Source organism: Cydia pomonella, chromosome 16 (genome assembly GCF_033807575.1).
Source record: "Cydia pomonella isolate Wapato2018A chromosome 16, ilCydPomo1, whole genome shotgun sequence".
NCBI classification, from domain to species: domain Eukaryota; kingdom Metazoa; phylum Arthropoda; class Insecta; order Lepidoptera; family Tortricidae; genus Cydia; species Cydia pomonella.
This window is the reverse complement of record NC_084718.1, coordinates 9,884,010-9,907,772: the sequence shown is the minus strand read 5'-3', so window position 1 is coordinate 9,907,772 and position 23,763 is coordinate 9,884,010. Positions and strand designations below refer to the sequence as shown.

The 23,763-nt window shown below is 35.5% G+C and overlaps 1 protein-coding gene across 2 annotated transcripts in view; it reads left to right on the top strand.

Annotated features, from left to right (window-relative positions):
• The window catches only part of LOC133526134 (monocarboxylate transporter 4-like), an 82,250-nt gene that overhangs the window by 56,116 nt on the left and 2,371 nt on the right, over positions 1-23,763 (top strand). For both annotated transcript variants that reach the window (XM_061862611.1, XM_061862612.1), the window contains exons 4-11: positions 3,609-3,768; positions 16,311-16,429; positions 19,848-20,015; positions 21,015-21,174; positions 21,642-21,783; positions 22,191-22,325; positions 22,583-22,757; positions 22,945-23,097. In XM_061862611.1, coding sequence (XP_061718595.1) covers positions 3,609-3,768; positions 16,311-16,429; positions 19,848-20,015; positions 21,015-21,174; positions 21,642-21,783; positions 22,191-22,325; positions 22,583-22,757; positions 22,945-23,097 — 1,212 coding nt within the window. The remainder of the gene's footprint in view (positions 1-3,608; positions 3,769-16,310; positions 16,430-19,847; positions 20,016-21,014; positions 21,175-21,641; positions 21,784-22,190; positions 22,326-22,582; positions 22,758-22,944; positions 23,098-23,763) is intronic.

Here is a 23,763-nt window from a genome sequence, read left to right as displayed (position 1 = left end):
TCTGACCTAATTAGACTATGACACAATACGAGTACCTATGTCAGCCATTCTCGGCTGATGGTGACGATCTGGAGGTTGCCATTGCCGTCCTCAAATTATGACAGTTGTCAGAATTCCACGCAATTAAAGTTGAGACTTTATTATACCATAAATAATACACAGGCATATACATAATATTAATACTAACACAATTTTCGTGTTTATAGAATAAAAAAAACAGCATTCAAAACGTATGCGATGAATCACCCCCACATAGTGTGACAAGAACCATCAGAAGCGTAGTGTTTTCGCTAAAAGGACATCCTTCAAAGTTTCGACATATCGACAAGGTCGAGAAGACTAACAACAAAGTCAGGGTAAAAAGTTATAGGTAACTTGAAGGAAGTTCGTAAAGTGGCTCCTTTTGACGACACTATTCGGAAACATGGTTTAATCAACTATTATGTGCTCCGTAGACTAAAAAACAAGTGTATTAGCCATTATTAAAACATTACCTACATCCTACATCTCAACATTACATCAGTTTTCTTAAAAATGTTTCACAAACAATAATTACACCAGACATCACTAAATATTATGGCAACTAAGTAAGAACGGAAGTGACACTCCTAACTAGGGTCCGTACATTTCATGCCGTTGACGCAAAAATGACGTAATTTAACATACAGGAGGTGTTTTTACAAAAGTACAAATTTAGATAACTTACCTATTGACGCATAGAAATATAAATACTTGTAACATGAAATATACCTACTGCTAAAAATAGGAAATATATATTATTTAATAAACTAATAATCTTTTATTTAGTTGAGTGACAATAGATGAAAGTCAGACGTTCCTGTACTGATTGACAAGTATCTATATCAGTTAACTAAAGAGGTTGACAAGTGATTAATTATTACAAAAATACTAATTGGAATCATACTCTATGTAGCGGGACGTCATTTTTCCGTCAACTGCATGAAAGGTACGGGCCCTGCTCCTGACGTCAAAAATCATACAAAACAATACCTTGTGAAAAAAGCTACCTAGAGTCAGACCAACTTGACGTTTAAAATAATACCTGCACTGTCTATAATATTTTTCACATAGCTTGGGTTCTGTGACAGCTATCATCTCAATAGGTACAATTTCTAACCTTAAAATGCCAAATTGTATTGAGATGACAGCTGTCACAGAACCCAAGCTATGTGAAAAACATTATAGGCTGTCAAAATCGCTGCCTACTTATTTTGGTCAGACTTTAAAAAAATGGTAAATTTTAGAAATATTGTATTAAAATATTGAGATTTACAATTTAGGTCGGTATAACCAACCAACAGTGGTGTACAATATTTCACGAACTTACATAATTCCTCACTTATAAGCTACTAGGTTACGGTTAGTCGCACTTACATTGTCCACTTTATGTGAAGGTTCATTAGTAAGTTATTGTACAAGCATGACTGTCAGAAATCGAGATTTCATTAGGGAGCAATCTTAGTTGTTTGACTTGCGAGAAAAGTGTTGTAGACTACGAATTGGCAGGCAAGAGGGGAGATGCGAGTGGCAGCGTTTGAAAGGAAACGATCAATCAGCAACATGAAATGAGAACACAAAGGAAATGTTATTTCTTACCTACCTTGTGAATCTTCCACGAAGCATTTGTTTTTTCACCGCCGTGTTTGTTTCTAATTGCGGTGCGCTGAGCCAACAGGTAATAAACGTAACAAGTGAAACGGTGTAACAAGGTTAGGTAGGTATCTTAATTCAGTGGTAATTTCTCTCTTTGTCCTTCCGGATGGGTGTTGTATCCCCGAAGGCGGAATGACAATATTATATGCAACTTGGAATAGCCAGTTGTAAACTTGTAAATACCTAATGCGATTCCTCTCGTAAAGGAAACAGACTCTTTTCGTCTTATCCTGCTTATCCCGTCTAACGGCGCCATCCTTTCGAAAACAGATCCGTTTTTTCCCTACCAAGATACAATAAAGAATATTTATAAAAAGTACTTACAAAGAAAAGATAAAGAATATTGTCATAAAGTATTTCGTAAGTTCCTAACCGTTATAGTGTTCATTTTTACGATCAGTGCGCGTATCGATTACGCTCCGTAGCCCATAATGAACTCAACTGTCACTGACTCTCTAATATGGAAGAGTGATAGGGAGAGACTACGCTACGCTACGGAGCGTTAACGATTGGCATGTTGGCTAAGCATCCAGCAGTCGAGTCAACCCTACAGTGTGGGGTATCGTTAGAAAGGCCTTTCAAAACGAATAGGGGTCTTCAACAAACATTTTGATAAAGTGAATATATTCGAAGATAATCGCTCCGAAAGAATATAAAATGTAACCCCCTAACTTTTGAATCATAGTCCAAAAAATAAGAAAAAATCGTGGAAGTAGAGCTTAAGAAAGACATTCGCGGTCAAGCTAGCACTTTCCTCTAAAAATTCGTACTGTATGTGTATTACCATTTATAATAGATTACCGGACATGTTTAAGGAATGTAATTTTAATAAATTTAAGAATTTAGTTAAACAATGGCTCATACAGAAATGTTATTATAGTATAAAAGACTTCCTAAATGATACTTAATGTTTATTAATTTCAAAATGTATGACATGTTAATTTAATATAAATTTAATTTAATTTATTTATGTTAGTTATAGAATAAAGTTAAATTATTTCAAATCGATATTATGTAATGTGTCGTGTGTGTGTGTGTCGTCCTGAAATGTATGCACGCCTGAAAAGTTAGAGTTTGGTGAGACTACTAGAGTAGCAATTTTAGCTAAAATATGTAACCCATCCTCCACATGCATTCATAAATTATTTAATTTCATTTCATTATTAAATGAAAATACCTAATAGCGGACATGATCAGTTTAGCTGTTTTTGAGTTATCGCAAAAAGTTTCCCCTTCATAGTAAAAAGACGTACATCCACAGTTAAACGTTATTACCACATTAAATGGGTTGTTAAAGTTATTTGGCATTATTCATGTAAATAAGCTAAAATGTAAGTTAAAAATTTTGCTGATTTTATTCATTCTATTTTTATTTAATATTTAATTTGTCAAAAACAGTTTCATTGGCTGTATGAGTAAAGCCGTTGACTATTGGCAGTTTTAGAACGAAAGAGTAAAAATTAAAAAGTAAGAAGTGGCAATCCTGCTCATTTTATATTCATATTCGTTTATTGCACACATGTACGATGCATTATGTCTAGGACTTATTGTTATACTTTACTTTTTCATGCTTTAATGAACCAAATCATTTTAAAATTACTGCAGTTTGCTAAAAATGTGTTTTACTCATCTATACAGCAATCTATGTTTTTCGCTATGGGATATTTATCTTTAGACATGCAAAGTCTCCGATTGCAAGTAAGTCTGTTACTTTAATTAGGTACCTACTGATTATGCAAATTTTCCCATTTGTTTAACTCGGGTGAAAGGTACCGTTTCATCCCTTGGTTAACAATCTAGTATACTTAAAGCTCCAGTTTAGTTTATTATGACGGAAAAGTAACTACGGAACACTACACTGAGCATGGCCCGACATGCTCTTGGCCGGTTTTTATTTAAATATGAACTCAGTAGTAACTGATGGGTTGTTCCAGATGGCTGGGCGACCGGCGTGGAGGGCGAGGAGGAGTCGACGGTGGGCGCGCTGCGCGAGCGGGAGCTGCGCTCGCTGCACCGCACCGTGCCCGCGCTGCGTCGGCGCGAGCTCGACACGCGCGCCATCAAGCACCACTTCTACCCGGAGGGGGGTTGGGGGTAACTATCAACAGATCTAGATGACTATCGTGGACGTGGATGACTATAAGAGGAAGCGCAACTACCCGGAAGAGAATTCGGGTTAAATTTTAATATACTTACGGATTTTTATAGCACTTGTTGCAATCTAGAAATTAACGACCTTACGTGAACATTATCACTGCGATAAACTCACTTCATTTGGTATAGAAAAATAATGTTTTTTTTAATACCATGTCTGTGGCAAACAAGCATATGCCCCCCCTGATGTTAAGCAGTCACCGTAGCCTATAGACACCTGCAACTCCAGAGATGTTACATGCGCTTTGCCGACTCTTTAAAAACCTTTATACTCCCCATTTTTGAAGAATGTAGAAGTAGGGATACTGTAGCCCCTCGGGAAAACCTCAGCATAGTGATTCTTCTGATAGGAATTTAGTCGCGTTTAACGATGGCTTTTACTCATAATTTTAGTTTCTTTGTCATGTTAAGCAATGTTGAAAAAAATATTTTAAATAATATGCCTACGCCAAAGCAACATAAGGGTCTAAAATGTTTTCTTAATATATATATTATATACTACGTCGGTGGCAAACAAGCATACAGTCCGCCTGATGGTAAGAAGTCTCCGTAGCCTATAAACGCCTCCAACTCTAGACTCTACCTACTTACCTAGGTATACTTTCATACCTACTAAGAAAAAACAAAACAATCTGCATAAACGCAATAAAAGTCAATAGGTAAACCATCTATCGACTAGTTATCAGAGCTGTCAGTCAATGTACCCTCGCGCGCTTTTGAATGCTTTTTCAGGCTTTAGAAGTGCAAAATAAAATCAAATCGCCCGGCATTCAGCATACGCCGCTACTGCACTAAGCCTTTTCCTGCACACGGCCATTCCTTCCCATTCGTGACTATTTGCGCCCATTAATTTCCAAGTCCATTGCGCTATCAGATTGGAGGTCGGCCAACGCTTCTGCAATTCACTTGCTAATAGTTACGATAAAGAACAATATTGATTAAATTAGTTTTACGACACAAAAACCAGCAAGGATATGATGGTAGCGCTTTTATGGTTGTTACAACCACGGTGACAGATGACGGGGCGGCGGCTATCTTCGCCCGTTTCTTTTGGTCATATTTTATTTAAATTAAAACTTATTACATATCCATATTACTCGTAACGGAAACAGAACAGCTAGCTAGGTTGCTTAGTATAGAATTACTTATGCATGTAAATATATTTGATCATTTGTTTACTTACTGAGCTTAATATAACCCTGTCGAATGTCCGACGATACAACCAAATCTGCAATCACACCAAATACAACATTTCACAACAGGTTCCACTAACTACGTTTAAGTTAAGCAATATATTTATAGGATGAATAGAGTTCGGGACCATTACATGTTAAAGCTATCGAGATGAGACGTGTTTTATTTTAAATTTATTTTTATTCAAAAATAGTTATTTGTACAACAAGAGAGCAAAAGTTTGATATTTCTTCGAGTGCTTATTTTGAGTCCTGTGCAAGCGAAAGATTCTATAATTAAGAATCTTGAGCGTAGTAAGGGACTCAAAAGCGCACGAGATGTAGATAACTTTGATCTCGTGTAGTACACAAAAATTTTCACGTCAGCAGTGAGAACATATTTGGAAAGTAAAAATACAACCTGAAAAAATTTAATCCGTCTTCATCACTATTTTACTCATGTTTTCTGAAAGTATTTTAACAATTAAGTTTAATTACCGCAATAAAACAAAACGTAAGAAATTTCAGTAAAATAATTCGAAAATAATGAAATAACGAACATCAATTGACAGTTCAATCGACAACTTTTTTTTTGTATAAAGAGTAGGAGTGATCGTTAAAAGTAAAATTATTTACTTTGCGTAACAATTGCGTAAATTTTTATTAGTTCATTGTTTTGATTATATAATAAAATACGTAAAATATGGTGTTTTTATTTAATTTTAAACTTTTATTTCAGTAATTAATTATTACGAATGAAGACTCGTAGGGTGTTTTGGAACGATGCGCTCTGACTTATTTCGGGGGTCTATTATTAACCGTCAATATACCTACCGTGGAATTACGTGTGAACTTTTTTGTCTCATTCTTTTTGCTAATGACGTGAAAGGGATAAAGACAATAGAATCCAAATATTTCGAACTTGTATTAGGCCCCGCACGTTGAAATGACATTCGAATATAAAGATCACTTGAATGTTATATTGTCTCACTCAGTGAGCAAAATGAGATTTTGCTCACTGTTTTAAGTAGCAAATTACCCTTGTTCGAGCTGCTGACGTAAAAATTATATATTAAAATTTGATAAAAACCAACAGTCTCCTAAACACATTTGTGGTCAGAGTGGATGCCCACTGATGAGGCGTTGGAACCAATTACATGAACCCAACGCATGATCGAAATAAATAGCATTAATTCATTTTAGTTTTTATTATTTTTCAAATTGTACATTAACATAGATTTAGGAAGCTAAATAATATTTTTTTACCAGCAGTAATACTTATGGGCTTTATGCCTGAATGAAATAATTTCAATTTCAAAAAATATTAGGTACTAAAATGTACCTTCGTTACAAGTACTTATTTAAATTGAATGAAATTCTAAATACAATATACACTGGAAATAGTCAATTAGTTCCAGGAAAGCCATTATAAGTTTAGTTAATAGTAAAGTACAAAAAGTTTTCAAGTAGGTTTATAAACTGAAATTTAAAATTTATGTCATTACTAAAAAAATGATTTGTTCCCAAAATTCGAATGTTGGTATTAAGTATGTCAAAATATTAAAGGTGTTAAATTATTAAACTCATTGATAAATTATTTTATATTTGCATAATTTTCCTGATAAATTCGTGCTTAAAGGATGACTCACGCTAGGACGGTCCGGGCCCGAACCGAGGCTTCCAACACTTCGTTTTCTATAACAGGTGATGATCACGTGATGCGTCTATATGCATCGGACGCCGCTTCCGACATTTTGTTTTCTATAACAGGTGATCTGTGATCACGTGATGCGTCTATATATGCGCCGGAGGCCTCGGCCCAGACCCAGACCGTTCTAGCGTGTATCATCCCTAAGTAAAAAGCTGTCAGTCTTTCACAATTTGAATATTTCTAACATTAAAAAGTCAGATTCATTATTATTAAATAATGGCTAATGAGTTCACTGGTCATTTTTCTCCATGGCTAACAATAAATTTAATAGGTGTCATCTGTAATTAAAAATAGTTGTTACGTATCTCCAAGTCACTCTTATACTGGAGTATCGGATTTGAACGTTCAAAAAGGTAAGTAGTGGGAACAATAGCCCGGGTAGGTAATTTATTGTTAAACTACCTATTTAGTAAGTCTGATTATGAAAAGGGCTTTAATAATTTCGATCAAATTACCGCTACCAAACCGAGCTTGGTTTCATTTCTAGAAAATTCACGTACGTATATAATGTTTGATCTTAACCAATTTCGATGACTAACGATGTGAGGACTACTTGAGTTACACAGATACGTAGGTCCCAACATCTATTATAATAGTCGTGATCTTATAAATAAATAAAATAAAAATAAAAAAATAAATAAAATCGAGATCTAATACCGCGTTCAAAACCAAGAATTAAAGCAACTGAAGCAAACTTACAAAGATTACGGGCGCTCATTGAATTGAAATTGATCCCTCTGTTTGTTTATTTAAATGAATTCGCGGTATTCGATTTCCAATCGAACCAAACCCGTGCCATGGACGGGGTGAACCTCACGTTTAACTATTTAAGTCCCTAAACTTTTATTTGTTTCCCAGTGCTAATGGGAGTTTGAGCTTGTATTGGAGAGTTTTTCCAATATTTTGTTACATATTAATTAAAAAGTATACCTTCACGTTTGTATTGATTTCACATAAGTATTTCCAATTGGTATTTCCTACCTAAGGTAATTAGAACAAGCTAGCTGCTGTGCCTGTGCTGTGACGAGCTGTGACTGGGATCAGAAGCCTTACCGCTTTTATTGCTGACCAGACCTAAGATACTCAATACGCATGTCAAGTATGCGTAGTATATGTATAAGTGTATAGCTCACACCAAATAAATCCGTCTCTGTATCCTTCCTCTTTCAGCTTCCTCAGAAGTATTTATTTTAGGACGATTGGATTCTTGTCTATCACAGTATTCCCGATTGCCAAATCGCGATTGATAAAACAAGTTTGGAGAAAAGCTATTGTTGTCAAACTGAAGCTGGAATATCCAGTCGGATTCAGACTACGTCAATGATATGTAAATTTTTTGCGCCTTATATCATTGTAATAGAAAAAAAAGTACTTACGCATATTTTTGGCGTCGACCGGGCATGCAATTTTCCGCCAATCGGCCGGTATCCATTCATATTAGATTGACAGCGTTTTAATTAATTGGCTAAAATCCAATCTATTGATCAAATGATATTAGCTCTGTAATCCCCTGATATATAAAATATTTATATTTATTATCTGTATATGTATAACCATAACTAACCTAAAGCTTTTTATTTAAACGCCTTTCAGTGCTTAATCCTAATCAGCTTTAAATAACAAGTTGACACAGTAAAGTTAATATGACACGGTTTACCTGTCTTGAGATTCAAGGGGTACCAGACAAATCGTAAACTAACTATTCGGGCGGGATCGTAGTTAAGGCTTGACAAGTTGACATATAGCACGGAGGTGAATGTCCCTCGCGACAACTCGCGTCAGAAATGTTGCTGTTCGAAACGTTCTACTTAAATTAAGCTTTAAGGAGCCATTATAAACTTTGAAACTGAATATAAATAGCAAATAGCAAGGATACAATCCATCTTTACGTGTGTCCCATAGTCAGACATAGAGAAGTTTTTGTGGAAAAATAAAGTGTTTGACAAAATGAAATATCGACATGTCTGTTATCGATGTTACCTTAACGTTACCTATATACCTATATTTTATGAAGTGAAGATGGCTACTGCAAAATATCTTTTTTTTTTCCGTTCAATATCTTGTTTTATATATTGGTCGTTTTCTATTCTTTTAGCACTGTATACTACGGTTTATGTTTTAATTTTTAAGTACCAACTACTTGCCGGCATAAGTTCAGAAAAAAAATATATGTACGAGTATGAAAATTATCGTTAACTCGCCCTAAAATCTATCGGAATTACTCTCATGCCTTACACTTCAGGGTCTCACACTCACACAATGCCAAACAAAAGCAAACTTCTGTATCATCCAAATAAGGTGTTCTTTGAAAATCATTTAAATAGTTTAAGTATCTACTCTGTTCACAAGTTAAAGTACCTACGTCAGCATCTTTTAACTTTCCTAATCTCTTAACAAAATGATTAATAATGAACCCTTACAGTCAATCCTGTTAAGTTTTAATTGAATGCTTGGGTAACATTAAACGGTCTCTAAAATAATACTCAACGATAAAATACTTGTATTGGAGAAAAGATCAAAGAAGATTAAGTAATAATGAACTAGGATCAAATAATACTACGTTATTGGCGTTTGGGAAATCCATGTTTAATATACTCTTCATTTGCATGTCAAGCTCTCAAAATGGTTCATTGTTTAAATATATTAAAACGGGCTTAAAGTGTTACGTGCCGGCCATAGGGGGCCTAATAGTTAAGATGGCAATCGTTGATATAAAACGCTAATTGAAACGTACATTTGCAATATAGCCACGTCTTGTACTCGTTACGTTTTTACGATACGCTTACGTTTACGCACCGTGTGCTGAGGGCCTTAAAAACTAAAAAGTACGTACGAGGCAATGAGGTATTTTCATAATTTAATTATGATGATGTAATCCTATTATCCCTCATTAGGGAATGCATATACATATGCAGTATGCTATGTGGGGGGCATAGTTTAATGAACAAACAATTTTAAGAGTAAGGTACTGCAATTTGCATAACAATAACAATCTACCTGTTTTTCGCTATGGGTTAGACTTCTCCAATCATAAAGTCTCCGATTGTACACAGTGCTAAAGAAATGGTTGTAGATTAATGTCATTACTTTAGTAACAAATGTTTGTCAGGTATATTGTGATTTTCTCCTAAAAGTAATAAGAAAACCTCGGTTGATACACGAGCGAAATTGTCCTTTCCATTCGTCTCGGGTTTTGTCTCTCGTGACTCGTGATGGGGGTAGACAACTATGGTATTATGTCTAGTACTAGCTGTTGCCCTCGACTTCGTAGACATGGATTGGTATGTTGGTCATTATATATTCTACATGAGCATAGAACATTAGGTATGCAACAAAAGATAACAGTAAAGGGACGTTTAATCATTCGTAATACGCATATTAAGGATTATTATATTAGTCTGTCACAACTACAAAGTCTCAAACCCGTAACTGAAAAAAAAAATGTTCTCGATATAATCCCTCTCAGCACACTAAGAAGATTTTCAAGTCAGTTAAGAAAATGTTCACTCCCAATCCCTATGCAAACTTTATACCCTTTTTTCACCAATTGAAGGGATTCATATAAGGTTTTTTTTTTAATTAGATTAGATTACATTCATTTATTTCTTATTGGAAATGTACATTATATTTTAAATGTCAAAATAAAATGCATTCATAAAAAGATCGTCACAACACAATAACAATAATAATAATAACTACGAATCGGAATAAATAAAGAATAATAATCTAAAAGCAGAAATAATAAGACCAAAAAAAGCAGAATAAAAATTAATAATAGCAAAAATAAAATAAAACAGTAAAAAATGTATAAAACACTTTCTATAAATAGAAAAATTTGTCAAAGTATTTAAGAATATAAAAATAAAAAATACAGCTACCTAGGTAATGTCAGAAAGTCAAAAATTTATATAATACAATAATAGGGAAAAAAAATCTTTTATTATGCCTTTTTAAGAAGTTTTGAAGAATTTAAAGGATACAAACTTTCAACCATTATTTAACCGTTTTAGGGGATGAATTTTTAAAAACTCTGAAATCAATTTTCTTGTTTCTAATAATATTCCTTAGGTGTATAAGGGCATAAGTATTACGTGGAACTTACACCCCTTTACACTCCTCCTCCCCTCCTCCTCCTCTCCTCTGGAGTTGCAGGCGTACATAGGCTACGGAGGCTGCTTACCATCAGGCGGGCCGTATGCTTGTTTGCCGGCGACGTAGTATAAAAAAAAAAAAAAAAAAAAACCTGCGCTGCCAGAGACTTGTACCCTTTTTCACTAGGGCCACAGAATTATTCAAGTCCCACACTTACACAAATGTTTGATCTTAAACTTTCAACCCCTTTTTCACCATATTGGGAGATGAATTTTCAAAAACGCTGAAATCAGTCATCTTCAATTTTGAAAAATACGTTTTTACAATGATTCAAGTTCCTAGGTCAAAATAAAACTTGAACCCCATACAAACTTTCATCCGCTTTTTATTAGAGGTTAAATTCCCAAAAATATTGAAATAATTTTAATTTGTAATCATCTATTATGCCTTTATAAGAAGTTACAAAGCATTTGTAATGGATTCAAACTTTCAACCCCTTTTAAGCTTTTAGGGGATGAATTTTTGAAAACGAAGAAATTGCTTTTTTGCATTCTAATAATATACTCACATAAAAGTTTCAAGTCCCGTAATCATAAGAATATTTGATTTCCATACAAACCCTCAACCCCTTTTTCACCACCTTAGGGGATAAATTTTCAAAAACGCTAATATTAATATTCTTCTATTTAAATAAAATACCTTTTCACAAAGTATCAAGTTCCTAGCTTAAAATAAAACTTGAACCCGATACAAACTTTCATCCCCTTTTTAATCCCCTTAGGAGCTGGATTTCTCAAAATCGCTTCTTATTTCTTGTACACTTTATAAATTTAACCTGGTGTGCATATATTTCAACTTTCTATCATTTGTAGTTTCGGCTCTGCGTTGATGAGTCAGTCAGTAAAGGACACACTCATTTATAAATATAGAATATAGATTATTTCCATGAAAATGAACAAACTCATTTGACGAGAAACAAACTATGATAAATTACTAATTTAGCAAATTTTGTTTTGTATGGTTTCCTCGTATAACTTGAGTGTAAGACATCCCTTAGTTAACAATCAACCTACTCTAAATATTACTCGACGAAATATTAGAAATTAGCAGGTTTGTTCGTTGTTGATTATATATCTATTAATTAGCTTCTTCTTTATGTGTCAGCTGCCTTATATCCTTACATCAATCTTTCTATACGGTCATGCGAATTAGTTTTTCAGGGCTGCTAGCCTCCTGCCAGTCTTACACGTCACAACCTCTTCATCGTCAAGAATTACCAAGTATTTTCAAAATCCATGTGATAGCGTGTTGGCTTGTTGTACAAGAGATCACGAAAATGTAAAGATGTATGAAATAACAGCTGCCTTTTAACATGATCTGCGTGTGTTTGTATAGAGATCCAATCGGAACCTTAGAGTTAAACTTGCATCACCTAAAAGTTTTACCATTTTTATTAATACCGACTTACTTATAAGTAAATCCGAAAGCGTATCGGGCTAACTCATCGGGCCCAAATAAATATTTGAAGGCGAAGTATCAAAAACTTTGGCGGCTTACTCTTCCTGCTGACTTAGCAACCAATTTTCCACTTCCACGAACCTATGTTTTATTGATAAACACGAAACATGGTATCTATCAGCAGTAATCCTGTGCGAGTGTACGATGAATCACATATTTTTGTAACACGATTGTTAGCTTACTTATAGATTTAGTCTAATCAAAGTACCTATTATAAAAATTGTGTAAATTGTTAGATAAGACATAAAATATTGTTTTCCCGTGTCAATAAAGCCCGTTCTTGTGATGTTTGTTATAAAAGCCTAGCAATACTTATAAATAAATAAATAAACATATTTGCTTAAAATAATATATAATATCTTGTAGTCCTCATCATTAAACAATTGCAAAATCTGACTCTTTAATAAGAGCTTATTTTTACTTTTTTTAACCGGATTAAGTCAAAAACATTTTTATGTAAAATGTTGCCAAGACGATTCCATTGGAACTGGCGAGATGCTCCAAAACATCTAAACCTTTTTGTGAGAACCTTGCCCATTCTGATTTTGTGTACACTGTATTTTTCTTAAACCTACTACGGTCCTTAAATTACTTACTTTACTGACTTATTGGAAAGAAAACAACAACATTGATTGATTTTGAGGTCATGTATTTTTTTATTATTACGGGTATAATTATAAGAATTTAAATTTTCGTTATACTGATAATTTGTTGCTGATATTCAAAACAATTACAAGAAAAATATATTTAATAGTATCCGTCAACACCTTAATCCTTAGATACAGTTTTTCTCCTCCTTTTAGCAAAATAGGCCTTAATCTGTTTTCCTCCGACTTTCCTTTGTTCACGAAATAACGCTCGTAAATCTATTTTGAGCTATATTAATATTACAGAAGTTAACACGAATAATCCCATTAAATGAAGTACGGCGAATAAGTGAGCAGTGATGTACTTTACAAACAAAATGATTCAAACTAAAACTCTTGTGTAACCGTTTATTGAGTATTGATTTTCATGATCTATGTGATATAAGTATGTATATGTATGTTACCGGTAATTTATGTCCCTACATATGTTTATATTGCAACGTTAAGAAAAGTTGCTCAATGATGTCAACTACATAATTAACGTAATAGTTACCTAGAAGAGTCTCACGAGCAAGAACCGCAGAATGCAGACAGTTTTAATTATGGCTTGTGAGTGACATCGAATATTTATGATTGATTGAGTATACTGCCATGCGAGGCCCTGTAACAGGTTGCCAATTTTTAAAAGCTATTATATAATTTGCAATGTTCGCATAATAGTCTAGTCGACAAGTTCAGAATGGTGAAAAATGGAGGTACTAATCCTAAAAATGTATTCGAAGTGTTTATTATTTTAAAAAAACATGAAAAATATTTGGTATTAAGTACGTTATTGACCAATATCTAGAAATATAACAAAAGGAATATAAAGTAAGTAATATAATTTAAGAAATGTAAACAAATTTCCTAAAGAAGAAACCATTTCCAATAAAAAATTATTAACTCTAGGTACTCTAACTATATTCATTGTAGTTTTAATTTAACGCTGATAATATATCCACGCCTCATTTTAGGGATGCACGCACGGCGTGAAAAAGCGAGTAAATAAGGTATTATAGGTCTATATAATATACGACGACCAGTCTGGGCTAGTGAGTAGTGACCCTTCCTATAAAGCCGATGGTCCCGAGCTCGAATCCCAGTAAGAGTATTTATTTGTGTGATGAATACAGATATTTGTTTCTGAGTCATGTGTGCTTTCTATGTATATATAATACGTATGTATATCGTCGCCTAGTACCCATAGTACAAGCTTTGCTTAGTTTAGGGCTAGGTCGATTTGTGTAAGATTGTAAGTATTGTAACCAATATTTATGTTGTTATATATATATATATAGTTGGTGTATTATGAACTGGTTGAAAGCTTTTGCCGACATGAAGCTGATTTTTAAAATGTTAAGTAAAAATGTAATTTAGGTAGCTGAGTGTTGGGACTAAATAAACAAATTATCATCGAAAATCATCGCGTAACTTATTTACCAGCCGCCTGACATAAACGGTAGACCTATAAGTACTTGCGTAACTTCGGTGCGTGGCATCATGGTACCCTTGAGCTTAACGGACGATAAAGACAAAAGATGTTCATATTAATTTCATATATTAAGACAGAGGAACTTTCATCAAGGGCTCGTTCCAAATTACAGTTATAAGGTCTTGTGCTTACACCAACTGATTTTTGTTAAAGAAACGTAATGATGTTGCTATTTAAATAACGCTACTCCCAACAACTCTCTTCCACATCAATATCACTAAAACTACCTGCATAAGTTAAATAAGTTTATTTTAACCGATAATGTTGAAACATTTTGCAACTGAAATTCCTCGCTTTAGGCTATAAAAAGTAGAACAGCGATTACTGGAAAACAATCAAGGCGTACACTTTCTTTTTTTCAATCGTGAAATTATTTAATAGTTAACACAATGCAAAATACGTAGTTCGTAAACAAATTCGACCTTAAAAAAATATCCAAACTTCTGCAAAATACTCACCCGTTTAGATATTTATTGCTCTCTGCCACGATCAAGTTAATTCAAATTAAGCCTCTCCTACGTGCCTGAGCAGGAGGACTGCAGTAAATACTGTAACAGGTAATCGATTCTTGAGCTTCAGACGTTTAAAACAATGAAATTAGTCCTGGAATTCTTAAAAGCAGTGCCATTCAACGTTCAATACCTGTATCAATACCGTAGTCCTGTTTTCTTTGAACTTTTCGATTCTTTTTAGGGTTCCGTAGCCAAATGGCATAAAACGGAACCCTTATAGTTTCGCCATGTCCGTCTGTCTGTCTGTCTGTCTGTCTGTCTGTCTGTCTGTCTGTCTGTCTGTCCGAGGCTTTGCTCCGTGGTCGTTAGTGCTAGAAAGCTGAAATTTGGCATGGATATATAAATCAATAAAGCTGACAAAGTCGTACAATAAAATCTAAAAATTTAATTTTTTTTAGGGTACCTCCCCTAAACGTAAAGTGGGGGTGAATTTTTTTTTCGCTTCAACCCTAGAGTGTGGGGTATCGTTGGAAAGGTCTTTCAAAACTAATAGGGGTTTTCAAGAATCATTTTTTGATAAAGTGAATATATTCGGAGATAATCGCTCCGAAAGAAAAAAAAAATGTGTCCCCCCCCCTCTAACTTTTGAACCATAGGTACAAAAAATATGAAAAAAATCGTGGAAGTAGAGCTTAAGAAAGACATTAAATGAAAACTATAGCGGACATGATCAGTTTAGCTGTTTTTGAATTATCGCAAAAAGTTTTCCCTTCATAGTAAAAAGACTTACTTTAATTAGGTACTGATTATGCAAATTTGCCTATTTGTTTAACTCGGGTGAAAGGTACCGTTTCATCCCTTGGTTAACAATTTACTATACTTTAAGCTCCAGTTTAGCTTATTGTGACGGAAGAGTAACTACGGAACCCTACACTGAGCGTGGCCCGACATGCTCTTGGCCGGTTATTCTTCTTATATATCACCTTAATATTCTCAAGCGAGAGATAAGTGTTAACAATTTAATTTCTAAATGGCAAATATTCGTGCAAAGTACATATTGTATCATTGGTGGTTATTTGTAAACTTATGTTATACTTTAGTATTTGGCTGTTATTCCTCAAAGCCGACAGTTAAGCATTATGATCGAGATCGTGTGAGCGCTATATTTAAACCTGTAACAAAAAATAATAGTAAATGCGCAATAAATATATGTTCTGGCAATCGTTAAATATGTACATATAGCTCGAATACGGATATAAAGTAAGTGAAATGAACCCTAGTACCCCCCGCGCACAGAGTTTGCGCACGGGTCTTATATATAATACTATTACTTATTCTGTGGCACAGGTTTCGTGTTCGAAATGTATCTATAATATTTGCCTTCCAACGATGCAAACTTAATTGTAATTTTTGTTCTAGATGGATTGTCTGCGGCGCCGCATTCCTGGCGCACCTCCTGTCAACCGGGCTGCAGCTAGCGTACGGCGCGCTGCACGTCTACGCCCTCAAACATCTCGGCCCCAACGCCGACCATGCCGGTAAGCATTCCCTCACACAAACACGCGCAATCACGCCTAATCAGGCAGCAACCATCTTAATCTAACCAAAACTATAAAGCAACGCCGCTCCACGCATTCGAATAGCCGGATAATCACACCATAATAATCAACGTTGCCTCAGAACCACTATTAAACGTTTGTATCATCACGTGTGAACCTATTAAGGGTTCACTGCGCCGAATACAAATGACAGCAATCAATAGAATGCGCAAAACACGAAGCGTCTCCCAGATGAACTGTAAGATTGGGGAAAAAACATTTTGAAAGCGTGAAACAGACCGATGAGAGCAGTGCGACAGTCGGAACGGAAAGTAATTTATCAACGGAGCCCTCCGGAAATACTTAAATAAACAAACAACAAAGATAAGACTTTTCTTGAACATCAAGCTAGCGAATCTAAAATATGTAGGTATTGTCTAAGATTGTAAAGAAGTTTTTTATGCAAACGACGCCCATTAAGTAAACGTCTTGCATGGGTGCGGTGTTAGCATTCATATAATTAGTAATTTTAATTACTGACCGCCATTACTGGTGCCAGCATTGTTTAGCACCGGAAAATATAAATCATTTCTGCTAATCGTAAATAATAATGTATTTCTACTTTACAAAGTAATTTACTGTTAACAACCCGCAGCGTCGCGTTTCGACAAGCAAAATTTAAGATGGGGAAGTAAATGAACTTTCCCAGTCACCGGTATTTGTGGACCGACCTGATTTATTGAATTAATTTTCCAAGATTCACGACCTGGGTTGAATATTAAGAGGCAGAAGTAATTTCGGTTATGAGCGCGGTCTTTGTTGTCAGTCGTGTGGGCGGAGCGTCCGATCATAACTCTGTCAGGTCTGCGCTAAGGCTGAAATTGGAATTTCGTAGCGACGCTAATGATTTAAGCTACGTTCGGTAATCGGATGGCAAGTAAAGAGGATGCGATGCGATGCGGCGAGATGGTGGCTTGAACACGGCGTTGCGGCTACAGCTTGGGGCTTTTCGCGCGGCGCGAAACATCTAAGCACATGCTACGAGCAAATGCTCTCTAAATCACAGTTACCACTTTAGCACCCCAAATTGTTATTGTTAACATTTCTACGTTCCTGGGCTGTAACCACGAAAACCGAAGTTCGCAAATTGCGGGAATCATTCTCTATCACTCGAATTACGCCTTAATTGGAGTAAAAGAGAAAGATACCCGTCGGTGTTCGCGGGAAGCCCTCTGATCTGTTAACTGTCACTTCAATTAAGAACACTTCAAAATGTTTAGACAGCCACCCCTCGAATCGTTTTCGTTTAATATTTCGCAATAAACAGACCTTTTGAGATTTCCGACGACCAGTTAAACCTAATTGCTGTTTTATTTGATGTCATGGCAAGCTGTACCAGCAGTAATCAACTAAGGCTCTTTACTGAGTTTTGGAATTAACTATGTAATCGGTGCAAAGCACAAATAATAGAGTAAAGAGGCGAGATATCGAATGCGGCATTATGCGGGAAGCACAATGAGTCTATTGTGTGACTCATAACGGTAATGACACGCAATAGCGACAGGCCTTTAGATAAATTAGTAAAAGAATTATCTTTGTTCCTTCACAAAGGCTGGCTAATTACTTTTATTTCCAAGTAAGTACTACACAATCATTAAATACAGTTTTTCTATCAGAATTTTATTGTAAACATGGATGCGTTTCAGTGTAACTGTTGGCAATACTTGTCTACATTTTCATTGGTCCGCTGCCCAGCGACCCATATCGATATTCAATTATCCAAGATTGTTCAGAAAGTGGAGAGAATTGTTTTTGTAATGAATATTGAAGCATGATTGCTTACTTAATATTTGTTCTGGAATTTTGGACACACAGACAATTAAAATAATTCAAAACACAGAGTTAGTATTTTGACATGTCTTTAAAAAATATTCATTTTATTAACCTTGTCAGCAATCTTCACAATGTCAAATCTTATTCCGTCAGTATACCTAATAAAAGGATGTTCAAATAAGCTTAATACCATCGCCCCAATTTTTCTCTATGGTGGCCAAAGATAAATAAGTAAGCATAGAGTGCTCACTCCATACATCAGTAAAGTTGTCTTACCGAAATACTTATCATTTTCGTAGTTGACATCTAGCGTCAAGTAGCGGATTTATCAGTACTACTAATTAACAATAGATGGCGCGACAAACGAAAAGTCTCCTTTTTTAGTTAGGTTTAGTTATATTAGTTTATTTTATAAGTAGTTATAATTCTTGTAACTTAAATTTAGTTTGTATATACATATTTTATAATAAATTATTAAGAAGTACAATTACTTAAACAAACACAATAAATTAAAGAGAAAATGTATGTAAATATTACTAAATATGTACCTAGATATAAACTCTAAAACGGTTGGAATAAAGATCTTTATTATAAAAGTCTCATGCTCAAAAATTTTCAGCTACCGGATAATACGAGTATAACCGGATTAACCGGAACTCTATTTTCAACATCTGCGTGTAATATTAGTTTTAAATTGTTGAACAATACTCTTTTTGTCAGTAGTGACTCTCGTGATATCTAGTATCAAGTAGCGGTACTGATAAACCCGCTACTCCACGCTAGATGTCGACAACGAAAATATTAAGCGTTTTAGTAAAAAAACTAATGTGTGAGCACTGATGTATGATGGTGGCATAGAAAAGCCAAGAGCGTGCTTACGGATGCCTTTCCGTTTCGTCGGTTTACTCGTACCAGTGCTCTTGATAGAAATGATGTGACTTCGTGTGAGACAGTGCAACTTAGTCGTACGTGACTCCGAGCAGACCATGTTAGGTACACTCCTCATTTGTTGCAACTCACGTACGATTTGTTTCTTTAAAAAGATATGAAGTTGTTCTAGAACAATTGCTGATATAGAAAGTCTCACGTATTTGTACCTATGTTCAAAAGTTATGTTAACTTAGAAACTAAGAAGTTATGTTTCTTGCCTGCGAATACAGACAGTAACATAGATTTAATAGAATGTACGTTGAAAGTATATTTATTATCTATTGGTAATTTATAATTAAAAAATAAGCCAATAAAAATAAAAGATATGCACTCTGAGTAATGAGGTAGTATTTTATTTGTGTTTTAATTGGGCTTGATCGGTACCAATCGTATTTAATTTCAATTCATTTATTCATAATGTAAGTTAGGTACATGTCTCATGTCAATTTCATTATATTTAAGTACCTACATCTTATGTCTATTTTGTATCGACAACAATCACATACTTATCATTATTTAGATTAATTGATGAGTTAGGTAAAAAATATGCTGTGATAAATTACGATCAGCCAGGAGCTTCTTCTCACCGATCCCTTTTCGTGAGAGTAAAACTTGTATTTGAAAAAGGAAAGATAACAATATGTTTTGTGTACAGTATGGGCGGGAGCAATATGCGTGGGAGTATCTCGCGCCGCAGGCGCGATGGTGGCGGGACGTCGACGTTCGCCACGGCTAGCCGCGCTGTTGGGCGGGCTGCTGCTACCGCTCGCCTGCCTGTTCACCTCTTTCGCGACGCAGTTGCACCAGACTATGCTTAGCTACGGTAAAAATCCTTAATCAACCAGCGGAAAACCAAAGACTGCGCTGGGTTGGGGTCGGCAATGCTCGCCACTACTCGGCACCCTACATTGGTACCTTCACTTCTTATCTATGGTAAACTACCAGTATTACCTGATGGGCTTATTCCTCCTGTTGCCACTGACCCATTAATTCACCATGCTCGAGATCTCAGGGCAAGTACGTGTAGTATTGGTATAAAAATACGTGCGATAGCTGTTTCTCGATTCTAAGACTTTTTCGTCATATTCTAAAGTATTGTAGATCAAGATGTTTACATCAATGTAAATATAAAGAATAAAATATGACTTTCAAATCATTCAATTCATTATCCATATTGGTTATATAGGTATTTTATTCAAGTCAAAAGACATAGTAATAATTGGCAACGCTACAATAAAGAGGAATAGAGCCTCAGGCCAAATAAATAAAATAAGTAAATGCTAACCGATAATCTAACTATTAGCAAAGAGAAATATAGAGGTGGGTTGTGCCACAAACTTTGGGTTATGCCCCTACTTTTTGATATTTAACAAATTTAACACATATCAGTGAAAGAATAAGGATCAAAGTCAAATGGAGTTCTAAAAGTTTTAATCATGTGTCTAAAGATGGCAGTAAATTTACTGTGGCTACAAAATTTTCTTTGACTATCAACCTCTACTTCAAATTCTCTTCGCTATTAGCAACATGAGATTGAAGTAATCGATTAATTAAAACTACATACTTACACGAGCGATCGATACGACCAAGATTTTTCAGCGATCATTGGCATGTCTGAGTCGCCGTCACGTTTTTGTTTACGCTCATCTCTAAAAAAGTCGTAACTAGGTGAGTGTCCTAGGTAACGACCTACGACCGACAAAGTTACAGTCTAAGCAGCAGTACTGTGCTAGTACCTATTTGTTTTTTTTTTGCATTTCATTTAGTCATTAACTATCGCCGCCTAACATTTAACTTTTATATATGAACGGTGTATTCTCAGGAGTGGTACTCGGGATTGGGTGTGGACTGGTGAGGGAGGCAGCTGGCTTAGTACTCGGGGCGTACTTCCGACGGCGTCGGCAGTTTGTGGAGCTAGTGGCACACGCCGGCGGAGGCGTCGGCATCGCACTCTTCAGCGTCGCGTATAAGGAGGCAGTGGGGTAAGATAACAGTGTAAAACGTATCCCCGTCCCCGCTCGAAACGATATATAACAAGATCACTCTTGTTATCGGAGTCCAGTAGAATTAAGAAAGTCCTACTTTTTAATTATTAAACTCACTTAATAGGAAAACAAACTTATTTGCTTAGGAAAAGAAGATATAGTGATTAAAATACAATATTCGCGTGTTCCAGAGGTACTTATCTCCTACACTACTTTAATAAATGAAATGGAACTATTCAAGTTGAAGTATCTGCGCTAACCCTAATAGCTTGGTCAGCCGCCAGAATTCCAAGAGTGGATTAAACTTAAATTAGATTAACTTTTTTGTTGAACACGACACCTGCAAACAGTTATGGGTTTTACTCAACTCATTTTCATTTAATTATACTTGCTCAACTTTTGCACTCCATTGAATTTGCAATGAGGTAGACGTGTTGTTTTGACGTGAGATGTTTTGATGACAGGAAACTTGGTTGGCGGCTAGGCCTGCAGGCGATCACTGGCATACTGGTGCTAGCATTTTTTCTTAGTGCTGTATACCGAAGTGCATCTCTCTACCACCCTCAACGCCGAGCTATTTTACATTTGAAAAACCAAAGACGAAAGGTAATTTTTTTTTGTTTTTTTTTTTCCAGAAAACTTTCAATTCTTATTAAATGAATACAACAATGCCGGTATTCTGATTTTAACTATATAGGTTTAAGATTTTATCCTAGCAATATGAAAACTTTAACAGATTGTAGCTAAATTCGGATTACCTCTGCAGGACACACTGATTAATAATTGCCGGAAATAAAAGAAACTAATTTTATAGAAAAGTTTGCGTAATTTTCTTATATCCTGATGGCATGCAAATTTTCCTGCAATGATAAATTTGTGCTAAAGAAGAAAGAAAAACTTTTTTACTTTCTGATAAAATTTATAATCCAATTACCAACAAAATAATATTGCGCTCACCATTTGCGAATTCTTTTGTATTTTGTTTTAATGTTCCGAATTTATAATTAATGTAGGTAAAAGAAAAGAAAGGCATGCGGAGGTCGACGCCGCTGATCGATCTAAGCCCTCTTAACTCTCGGCCTGCCAAAGTTTTGTTGCTGGCGGCTGGAGTGGCCGCGTTCGGACTTTACACTCCAGTATTTTTTTTGGTAAGTCAATAGTCAAACTAAACGTTTTCAACGAAAATTTCAACCAAGGTTTTTCTCTGGCGGTCCCTTTGTTATCGAAAGCTTATCTTTATTATATCGACCCATCGAGAAAGGGGCTTTTGCCAGTTTTAGCATGGAAGGCGTTTTATTTATCCAACTGCGCTGAACCAACTATTAGCCTTCAGCGCGATTCAAGAGGTGTTTATTAGAATCTGGAAATATACTTGTTGATTTAAGTAATGGAGTTTTCTTGACAGGCCCTGCAAGGTTTCCAAGAGGGTTTGGAGGAGAGTGCGCTAGTACTCCTGCAAACGTTTCTGGGTTTCGCCGCAGTGCTGGGCTGCGCCGGCTTCGGGCTCGTGTTGGTGCGCCCGTCGGCACAGTGCCTCGTCTCCAAGCAGTATTTGTGCCAAACTGCTATGCTGGGCATAGGTAAAATTCAAATTATAATAAATATTACCGTTGGTAATTACCTATACGTTATGATATGTGGGCCAATAATATGCCGTACACATAGTTTAGATTGCACTGAGTATGATCCTGGGATGCCCCCAAAAACAAGCGGGATAAGCCAAAACACCTTATTCGTATAATAAATGATTATATAACTTTGTTCCAGGCATATCAATGCTCGCTTTAAGCAGCGTCGAGGGCTACCACGGATACGTGTTGTTCGCCTGGATGTACGGATTGTGTTTGGGTGGTTATCTTTACTCTATAAAAATGCTTACAATGGAGCGCGTCAGGGGACGTCACTTCGCTAAAGTTTGGGGTAAGTGTAACAACCAAAATTTAGTAGCCCCCGGACAGGGGTATTCCATTGGATATTGAACCCTTTTAAAACAAGCAACATTTCAGTTCTCTTTATTTTTTGTTTAGGTAAATACTTTATTAAAAATGATTAGGTTTTTATTTATTTGCTCTTTGATATATATTTTTATTAACGTTATTAAAAATTAAGTTTTTTCAATGTTGTCTACGACATTAGCATTTATTGCTCAGATAACGCCTTGTGCCGTACCGTACTTAACCAATACTTAAAGTGGAAATGGAAACTTTATGTTCGCGATAAGGCACATCGACTTTAGAAACATACGAGTATATATGTACTTGTACATGTACTTACATACATGGGCCTATCGAGGGCTGGTTCGGAAGTTGTTAGCTGCTTCAGCTCTACTCATGCGATTGCAATATTATTCATACCATTGTGTTGGATCATTCAGTAGGTACTTATTGAGATAGTGTAAAATAATTTAAGGAAAACGGTTAGTTGTAGTATGTTTTACAGTAGGTACTTATATCCCTTTGTCGACCTAGGCATGTAGCACTAATTACTGCACTAGGGCGGTAAAGTAGTACCAATATGTATGTATTGTTAATAGTAAATTACGATACAAGTGCGAAAAATAGGAAATCTACAAAGAGGGGGGATACA